Genomic DNA, 10,838 nt, shown 5'->3' on the forward strand with positions numbered 1-10,838 from the left:
CACTGGGACTTGGCCTGGAGCCTGCAGACACACCCACGTCAGCATCAGCAGCTTACGTCTTATGAATGCGTTGTGGAGACTGCACGTAGACCACAAATCTGCCCCAGACAGACATATGGGCAAAATGTTATTTAAATGTTTTCTAGCAGTTTGTCAGCTCTCTCTCTGTCTGTGCATTCAAAATGATGGGAAAATAAATGATCATGTGGCAGCAAGGGGGCTACGAATGAGCAAGTCAAATTTTACACATTGACAATAATGTCAAGAGCATTACTGAATCATTTATAATTAATTAACTACAGGAGTGACAATGATACAGTTTAATAATTCCTGTATACTTTATTCTACTAGTATGAAGTATACCAAAGTGTATTTTTTAGCTTAACACGAATGATAGGTAGGTACAGTAATTAATGTTCCAAAAACCAATAATCCTTAAAAGTCATCATCAGCTGCGAATAAAAATAATTGATTTTTTCTACTTCAGTGTGCACTCAATCACGCATTCACATTTTGAAATTTTGAACACATTAATGTTTCATCATTGCGTCGCATGGTTTTCATTCACAGTGTACTCTTTGCTATAGCGCAACACACACACACACACACACACACACACACACAATCTCATAGTGTCCCCTCATATAACTGTCCCACAATAAAGATCATTTAGAGTCCATTTTACATATATTTTTTGTTTCATTAATTAGACAGTTTGTGGTTCTGTTTATGTGAACTGCATTACCAAATTGATATTTGTAATTCATATTTCAGTATGAATGAATTCAGCAATAGATAGATTTTTCTAATTAGCTATTAATCCGCCAACTGCTTGCACAATTAATCGATTCATTATTATGTCTTATTAAAAAAAAGAAAATAAATAGTGAAAAATCCATGTCATGATTTCCCACAGCCAAACTGTATTCAATACTTTGTATTATTAGACTAACAGTCCAAATCCCAAATATAGTTATCACAAAGAAACGAGCAGCGGGAATGATTCATAAAAATCGTGTAAAACAATTACACTTCTATTAATCAATTGATCAGCAGCTCTAATTTTTATTGTTGAACCAAGACCTCAATCTTTCCCTAATCCCCAAGTGTTTGTTTTTGTGTTGCTTAAGCTCAAAGATGAACTCTTTACAGGTCTTGGAGAGTACCACTGCATCGTGGGGAAAAGAAGTGGCATCAGAGGGAGTCGGGGCGTCGGTTGGAGCTGAAGTTTGAAAATAAAAAACATTGGGGGCGTGGAGTTAAAAAGAAGTGATCGTACTAGACTTCTGTAGCCCGCTTCTTGTCTCTTCTAGAGGCTAGCATTTCAAGCTACATTAGCTGCTACTAGCATAACGCCCCCAAATCTCCAACCCAACTGATGCATCTGATTTGATCCTGTATTCTGTTGTGTTTTTTGCCTGTTTTGAGTCTAACACTGTTATAGAGTGTAATCTTAAATCCATGGAGTCTTCTTTTAAGCGTACCTGAAATACACTTTAGTTCCTACACATAGATTCTGATGACATATCAGTTGTAAGATGTTACAAGTGAACATATTGCTCTATATATTCTGTCTGACAGATATAGAAATATGGAGAATTGAGGTATAAATATGTGACTCGGGCAGCCTTAGGTTTCCCTATGTGTGTGTGTGTGTGTGTTATTTGTGTACGTGTGCCTGTCTGTGATGGCCCGCTAGTATCTGTGTTGATCTGACAGAAGGGATCCCTCGGCTTATAGCACTGAGCTACCCAGCCTGCATTAATCTGCTTAATAGGGTAAAAATCTTCAGGGTCCAAAAATACTAGCTCTACCAACCAATGCCCTCACACGGCCAGAGACCCCCCCCCCCCCCCCCCCAGAACACAGGGACATAACAAAAAGTCCAGCATACAATGTCAACCATACTGTATTTATTTGACCTCGAGGAGAGAATGCCCCCTGTAGTTCTTTTGACAGAATGAAAAGTTAACCCCAATGCTTTTACACTTGTGCTAGCGCACTTAACAAAATCACCAACTGGGCTCAGCTGCAAACATCTGGCACACTGCAGATTTATTCTTGTAATAATGAATATTATTTCGTAAAGTGTGGACTATTTGTTAAACAGGAGACATGCTAAATTGAAACGGCTTCATCAGTGGAAGCTTTAAGCAAATTTGCATCACAGTTTAGGTATATAGTCTATGTAGATTATAGTTTAGCGTAATATTATTATGTATCAGTGCATTGTCATCTAACTTATACTAGATAAGTAACTGGGATAAAAGTGTCCATATATTAGGCATATTTCCACCAATCTCTCCAGGTTACTCACAACTGATGACAAAGGCAGACCTGAGATCGATTGAGATCAAAATGTTAGGATTTTCCCCAGGATCAGCAGCAAGCAAAAGATCACTTGAAAATTTAATGAAGCCTGTGAAACCTCAAGCCTGAGTGGAATTACTTTCGACACACAAACACCCACACACACACACACACACACACACACACACACACACACACAAAAACACACGTGAAAACCCACCTTCCAGCTACTGTCAGAGCTGAGGGTTTGGGAGGCATAATGACTGTAATAAACTTTACATGTATCATGCTTGACCTCTTTGGCTCTTAAACCTTTCATGCGTTAAAAGCTCTGAAGTCCACAGTCTCGTTCCTACTCAGTCAACAAAGAGCTTTAAAGTCAACTAACGACATGGACATGTTGTTTGTTGTCTCTTTATGGGGAGGATATTACTTTAATCCGCTCAGTCGGAGACAAGCACTATGTGTGTTATGTGGAGACAACGAGTGGGCATGACGCATTTTAAGACAGTGACATTGGTGTTACAATGGTTTATATAGCAAATCCTGGGTTGGAAAAGGTTCATTTTAAGTAAATGTGATACAATTATTACAATTATTATTTGTAGTACTATTGTTGTTATTGTTATTATTATTATTATTATTATCATCATCATTTTAATTTGTAAGATCTCTTCTCCACATGCTTCTCTTGCCGACCAGCTATAGCAAAGGATTGTAGTTAAGCTAGATCTGCCTGAACATCTGCTCATGTTTACACATGTGGTAAAGTCACTGCGCTCAGCTTACTGAAATGCACAGTTGCTCAGCTCGGCATGAAAAAAAACGTATTTCCGATAGACTCCCATACTGTCCCACATGTATTTTCTTCCTGCTAACTATGTGAAGTGCATGCCTGTATTTGTGTGCACATGTATTAAGAGTTGTTATCTCATGGGTTGCTCCCACTATGACCCCCCGTGTTATAAATAGCATGGCAAGAATGGGACCACCATGGGTTGGCAGGGGCCCCATATGACACCTCTGTTATACGCTTTGCTAACACAAGTCAAGGTCACACTGCCTCCTTAGAAGCAGTTGTCCTCACAGTAGAGCTGCAAGTATCTTTTTCCATGTATATGCAAATGTATTATAGTATATGATATACTGTGTATGTCCACATATATTATATCTTAAATATCTCTTCATTAATTGTTTTATTCTGATTTATTCTGATTTGTTTTTTTATAAACCCTGTTAACCCACAAATCACTTCCTTGCCCACTGATCTGTTAAATGAATGTAATTCAAGACTTCAGCACAGAACTTCAGACAGCCTGCCTTTTAAAATGTGGTTTAATGTCATTAATCAAATGGAAGTAGGTTCATTTTAAATTCCATGGTGTTAACATCACATTTGATTGTGGTAATGCAATGTTAAAATGCATATACATTTTAACCTCATTACGGTAGGAAGAGTTTGTGTTTTTTATGTTTAAGAACCCATTCAATTGATCTAAATAGAATATGTTTGCTAATATGCATCATTTTAATAATGAACAAATGTACAGCATGTGTCATGTAATCTAGAAAAAGTCTATCATGTGTTTTCAATCAATGCACAACATCTAGATTCCTTTTATATTGTGTCCACATTGATTACATTATTTTCGTGTAGATTTTTCTTTTGTTTGCTTAAGCATTTGCAGATATGCAGGTATACTGCCATCAATTAACATACAAATACATGGAATCATAATATAATACAATGATTTGGAAGAGAATATGACAGAAAGAACACTAAGAAAATCCTAAAGAAAAGAAACGTTAAGCAAGTTTGACTGTGTAATTGATTTAGTGGGGCGTTAGTGTTCTCACATTGACACTTTTTTGGCTGAAAAACATAAAGAGCCCTCGTTTATACCCTTGAATGAGTCCTTTTATAACTCAAAAATTGAACTGACGGGCATGAAGGGATTTCATTCTTGTCATTCGACAAATGGAAATAGAACAAGACATGTTGATAAACAGCGTTGACAAGACTCTCCACAGTAGTTGTTCACACATGCTCTTGTAAATGATGAGAGTGGGGTGGAAGCTTCCTGACATGCCTGTGTGTACAAATATATTTTATGGCGTGAGGACAGGGAGGTATGGCCGAGTGTGTCTGAGTGTCACTCAGACACTCAGACGCTCAGATCATTTATGTACACCGCGGATGCCAAAAAATACTAAGAGGGTCACTTTAAGAGATTAAATTCCTCCTTTTTTCCTGCTCTAATTGTGGACGGTATCACACTGACCTTTGTGTTCACAAGGTGTATAGTTAAAAAAAAGAGTTGAAGCAGGCGGTAATATCTTTGAAAGTTAAAAGTAGAAAGCTATGTGGGTTACCCATGTTACTCTCTCATCATTCTTTGAACATGTCAATGGAGTTGTTAAACATTAATTATTTATTGTGAAACTGTGAATCAGTCAGATAGGGATACAGCTTGTGTGTGTGTGTGTGTGTGTGTGTGTGTGTGTGTGTGTGTGTGTGTGTGTGTGTGTGTGTGTGTGTGTGTGTGTGTGTGTGTGTGTGTACTTGCACATCTTTTTTTGTGAGGACCAATTTGAGTTTTAGACATTAGTCCTCACTTCTTTAATAAAGGCCTGTTTTAGGGTTTAGACTTATTAGACTTAGGTTACGGTTAGGGTAAGGGTCAGGGTATGGTATGTTAAGGGTTGGGGCTGGGCATTTAGTTGTGATAGTTAAGTTTAGGGTAAGGGGGTCGGGAAAGCATTATGGCAATGAGTGTCCTCACAAAGATAGAAGGACGGGAATGTGTGCGTATGTAGGGTGAGTCAAGCATGGAGAGATTTGAGGATCTAATCGCTCCATTCCACTCTAGAAGGCCTTGAGCACAGATCACTAAGAGATGGCTTAGGGCACACATGTCAGACACACACACACTCACACCACACACACACACACACACACACACACACACATATATATACATATATACGGTATATATATATATATATACTGTTATATACTGTTATATATTTGACGTTACTGTTATGACGTCATCTATTTTGTTCTTATTATAATTGCTTTTATTGTTTCTGTTTTTACCATGTAAAATATCTTTGAGTGCCTTTTAAAGCGCTATACAAATAAAATGTATTATTATTATTATTATTATTATTATATATATATACAGGTACTTAGACACACAAACACAGACACACACTTGTATACAAAAATATAAATGGCACAATATTGACAGATTTCTTTCTGCTTCTTTCCTGTGACCTGTGTGCATGCTTGTTTGCATGTGTGTTGTGTGTGTCTGCGTGTAGCCTTGGCCACAGCTCTAGTTTCTAGTCCAGCATAAGGTTACCCAATGTAGTCTGTTATAGGTCAGTCTTTCTGATGTCAATTGAGGAGGAAGCAGAAAGCTACCGCAGTGGCAGAACTTTTCAAGAACCTTTTTTCTCCCTGTCCTGTTTTTTGCTTTTTTCAGCATATTGTACACACACATGGTCAGTAGACTTCTTGCTCAGGAAGGTAAGGGGTGTGCTGCTTGCTTGTTATTCTGTCTAGAGATAGATAGATAGATAGATAGATAGATAGATAGATAGATAGATAGATAGATAGATAGATAGATAGATAGATAGATAGATAGTAAGTTACTTTATTAATCCCGCAAGGGGAAATATTAAATATAAAAATGCATAATATATACAATAAAATAGAACAATATTAAATTAACTAACTAAACAATAGTGCAAAGATTTAACCAAACAAACAAACAACAGTGTAACGGTGTTATAGTTGTGTGATTGATTTGGCCAGAGGTGATTGACTGTAAAGTCTTATTGCAGTGGGCAATGTTGAGCTTGTTTAGGCAGTTAAGTTCCCATTTCGTTTCTTCTTTTAACAGAAAAGGGAGCAGCTTGGCATTGCAGCTTTTATCATATTTCACATGTCTTGAGTCAGATTTCACTCTGTTTTTAGGAGAAGGCAGAATCTTAACCTAAACATAGAACTTTCAAAAGAGCTGTGACCTAGCTCGAGTTAAAGGTAAATACCACAATCTGTTTTGGAAACCTTTTGTCCTTTTGGTGAGTCACAGCAATCATACGTCTTTCCGTTACTTTCTGAGACAGACATCCAAGGGTCGGCAGTTCGTTCGGCATATTGAATTATTGGAAAAACATTAGGAATTGGTCGAGCAGTGCAATATCATTGGCTAATTTCCAGGTATTGATCCCAGAGCAAGTGTCTTCTTGTGCAACTTCTATTTTAGAATCATGAGAAGGTTCTTCTTGTGGTTTAAGAGGGGAGGAGGTGTTGATTTGATTTAACATTTCACATGGCTTTCATCATGACATTTTATCATAGGTGCAATCCTACTGGACGTCTTTACTCATTTTGATTGAGCCCTCTTCCCGTGTGCACAATCCATCACAGATGTTGTGTCTTTTACCCTTCATTGTCGTTTGTTTCGTCTGCTCTTGATAAACTGCCCCTCTTTCCTTGTCAGGGTTGCTCTCTCATCATCCTGTCTATCCACCCACCTATCAACTCCCACTCTGTCTTATTGTCACTTTCCTTCCCTTGTCTTGAATTCTGTCCTCATCCCGCCCAATCCATCCACCCACATCCTTCTTCCCAACAATTTTCATGTCATGCTCTTTATCCACTCAGCCGGCCCATCTCTCCCCCCCCCCCCTTTCTTTTTCCCAGAAGTATTGCTATCACTGGCACTGGTTTTAGATGGCACTGGTTTTTAATTAGACATCTTTATTAGGCGTCAGCACTCAGTCACACACAATCACACATGTACAATATATGCACTGCACACACACACACACACACACACACACACAGACACACACACACATTTAGACAAATGCATTCACACTAATTGATGCACACCTCAAAGAGCAGCTTACTATTAAATGTAATCTTGCTGATGAGAAGTCACACTAGCTCAGGTCAGTTTAAATCCAGATACACATGCATGGCACAATAGGAGCAGAGTGTATTTCCAGAAGAAGTAATGTGTCATATTGCAGTATAAATGTGACCCCTGGTGTCTTGGGGAAGCTTGACCCGAGCTATCACTGTACAGCCAGTTAATTATGCACTAATGTATGCGCAGACCCAGTTACCCTGAGATGCTCTCTCCTTCTACAGCCTGCATTGGGGTTATTACAGGCCGCGTACCTTGATTCTCTTTGAGGGTTATGCTTGTGATTATGTCTATGTGTGAGATAGAGAAATAATGCGTGTGGGCACGTATGCAAGTGAAATACTGTGTATGTACATTAGATTAGGAGTTGAAAGAGCTAGTTTCATTTTTGGGGCAGAAAATATCCTGAGTGTATGCCAACAATTTGACAAAGATATTCAAGCATGTAACAGATAAGCCCTCCATTAGCTAGTCTTGTTTTATGTTTGTTGTCTTCGTGTTTCACAGTTACATGACTCATCACAGTGTGTTGATAAAACACCATAACTGTGGAAAAAAGTAGCAAGAAGTTTGTCTTTCTTTCAAAAAGATTGATTATTTTATAATCTCCATTTTCTTTCTTTCTTTACATCTTCAAGCTGCCTCACCCTCGTCCTCCTCTTTCTTCCCACATTTCTGTGTCTCCCTCTCCCCGTCGCTTTTCTCTTTCTGCTGGTTTCCGGAGAGTTGGGTATCTAAGAAACAAGGAGTTTTGATAGAACATCTGCTGTCCAATGTCATATACTTGTCGGATGATGACAATAAACACAGAACAAACATTTAACCATTGAACAAAACACACTGACTCTCTTTCTCTGTCTCTCACTCTACAGGTGTTTACATTTTTCCTGTGACTGTAAGTGCTTTGCTGAAGAGCTCTGGTGCCCTGCTGCTGATTCTGGTGACTGAGCCTCCCATCTGTCCATCTGTGTGTTTGTGTGTGTGTGTGTGTGTGTGTGTGTGTGTGTGAGAGAGAGATTGTGTTATCCTGGGGTACCAAGGCTTTGCACTGGCTGAACTGGAGCCATGGATGTGGCCCTGGTAGACTTTGAGAGCCTAGATGATCTTGATGGCAGCTTTGAGGATGAGGTGGACTCCTACGCTGATGAGACCACAGCTCTCACAGTGGACTTGCCTCCAGAGCACAGCAGCCCAGGCAGCAACTACCTTATGCGAGCCTCTCAGCTTTCCTCCACACCCGTCCCCTCCTGCATTTGGGAATCCACCTCATCTATACCCATTCCACACACACAGACACTAGGAGTACCCCAGTCCCCAAAGATGCCAACTCTAAGCAGACAAGGGCACAGTAGCTGCGCCAGTATGATCTCAAACTGGAAATTGCTGCTAAACAGTGAGGGCACTAAGGAGAGTGAGACCATCTTCAGCCGGCTTGCAAAAGATTGCTGCGAGGATCTGTTTATGGATAAAAAAGGGCTGGATGACGGAGACCAGAAAGTAATCATCAACATCGCCGGTCTTCGTTTTGAGACGCAGCTCAAAACTTTGGACCAGTTTCCTGAGACGCTGCTAGGTGATCCTTTAAAGAGGATGGACTACTTTGATCCAATGAGGAACGAGTACTTCTTTGATCGGAATCGACCAAGCTTTGACGGCATCTTGTATTATTACCAGTCAGGGGGTAAGATCAGACGTCCGGCTAACGTTCCCCTGGATGTGTTTACAGATGAAATTGTGTTCTACGAGCTTGGAATGGAGGCCATGGAGCAGTTCAGAGAAGATGAAGGATTCATAAAGGATGTTGAGATCCCTTTACCTAATAATGATGTGTACAGGCAATTCTGGTTGCTGTTTGAGTACCCAGAGAGCTCGAATGCAGCCCGAGGTGTAGCACTGGTGTCGGTTTTTGTTATTGTCATATCTATCATTATTTTTTGCATGGAAACGCTGCCAGAGTTCAGAGATGACTCTGACCCAATTGTGCACACAGCAGTTCTGCCTTTCAACCAATCTAGATTTCACAGTTCTGTGGCTGCATCTGGTGCAAAGCCCACAACTTTCTCCGATCCTTTCTTCATCATTGAGTCTGCCTGCATTGCTTGGTTCTTCTTTGAACTGTGTGTGAGATTTGTCGTCTGTCCTAGCAAAAGGGAATTTTTCAACAACCTCATGAACATCATTGACATTGTATCCATAATCCCTTATTTTGTTACCGTGATTACAGAATTGATCTCAACGCCACAAGAGAGCTCAGGACAGAACATGTCTTTGGCCATTCTGCGTATCATCCGTCTGGTCAGGGTGTTTCGTATATTCAAACTCTCACGTCACTCCAAGGGGCTGCAGATCCTGGGACAGACTCTGAAGGCCAGCATGCGTGAGCTGGGCTTGTTAATCTTCTTCCTCTTCATCGGAGTCATCCTCTTCTCCAGTGCTATCTACTTTGCTGAGGTAGATGAGCCGAACACCCAGTTTGTTAGCATACCTGATGGCTTCTGGTGGGCTGTGGTTACCATGACAACTGTAGGCTACGGGGACATGTGTCCCATTACCATGGGGGGGAAAATGGTCGGCACGCTGTGTGCCATCGCAGGTGTGCTGACCATTGCTTTGCCTGTTCCCGTCATTGTTTCCAACTTCAACTACTTCTACCACAGAGAGACGGAAGCAGAGGACAAGTTGCCCCTGACAGATGCTGTTGAGCAAGCCATGAAGGCTGTTACAGATACCAAAGAGGGTAGCAACACCTCGCTCAGTAAATCCAACGGCATCTGACGGACCGACAAAGGGAAATAACTGAACACAATTTAGAGTTAGAGACTGAGGAATATTCAAGAGAAATGAGAATATAGAGGAAATGAACTGATGAAATGATTTCCCTCAAATAAGGGTCTAATAGGATCAATGATATAAAATATTTGTACTTTATAAAATAAAAAAGTTTTACAAGGATATCCAGAATGTACTGTACTTACCTCTTTTCTGTCTAATTTGAAAATTACACTTTGAAAATAAGACAAGCTGTAGAATTCAGCTATGTTCATGTTCAGGGTTGTATGTCAACATAAGTTTAGGACTCTTCTTTAGTTGCATAGAAACATAAGGTTTATTTATTATTTTCGTCTTATTTTCAATGTCTTGGCCATTAATCCTTTTGCTTATAACAGTTTGCACATCATCACTGATATTTGTGGTGAAATTGACTTTTATCACAACTATAAAACAGTGTCTTCTGGGGTCATAAAATATTGTTTCAAAACAGTCAAACTTAATGAAAGGTAAAGAATGCTGGAATAGCTAATACATTATCTGATTATGATGATTTATAGGTTAAGGAAGTGTGAGCAGCAGGTCATGTTACACTATTAAAGACATTTATGTTGGACAATTTGGTCAATGCCTTTTTGTCAACTTCAGAATATGTTCTGTGACTGTGTGAAATTGTAACTGATCCGATTGATGGCCAATCCTACACAAATAAGACCACGGTTGTAAAAATAACATTAACAAAAACAACACAATGTTCCTGTAAGTAACTTGTGTATAGTTGTAGTTTACTGTATATCCCTTCTGTATTTATTGATT

At 39.5% G+C, this 10,838-nt stretch overlaps 1 protein-coding gene across 1 annotated transcript; it reads left to right on the forward strand.

The window, feature by feature from the left end:
* Positions 1 to 8,318: 8,318 nt before the first annotated feature.
* Positions 8,319 to 10,028, forward strand: kcna10a (potassium voltage-gated channel, shaker-related subfamily, member 10a; the record flags this gene model as incomplete). Its single annotated transcript, XM_079173591.1, has 1 exon — positions 8,319 to 10,028. One exon carries the CDS (start codon positions 8,319 to 8,321, stop codon positions 10,026 to 10,028), a length of 1,710 nt encoding a protein of 569 aa, XP_079029717.1.
* Positions 10,029 to 10,838: the final 810 nt, after the last annotated feature.

The sequence above is a fragment of the Pholis gunnellus genome (assembly GCF_910591455.1).
Source record: "Pholis gunnellus genome assembly, chromosome: 2".
Lineage (NCBI taxonomy): Eukaryota > Metazoa > Chordata > Actinopteri > Perciformes > Pholidae > Pholis > Pholis gunnellus.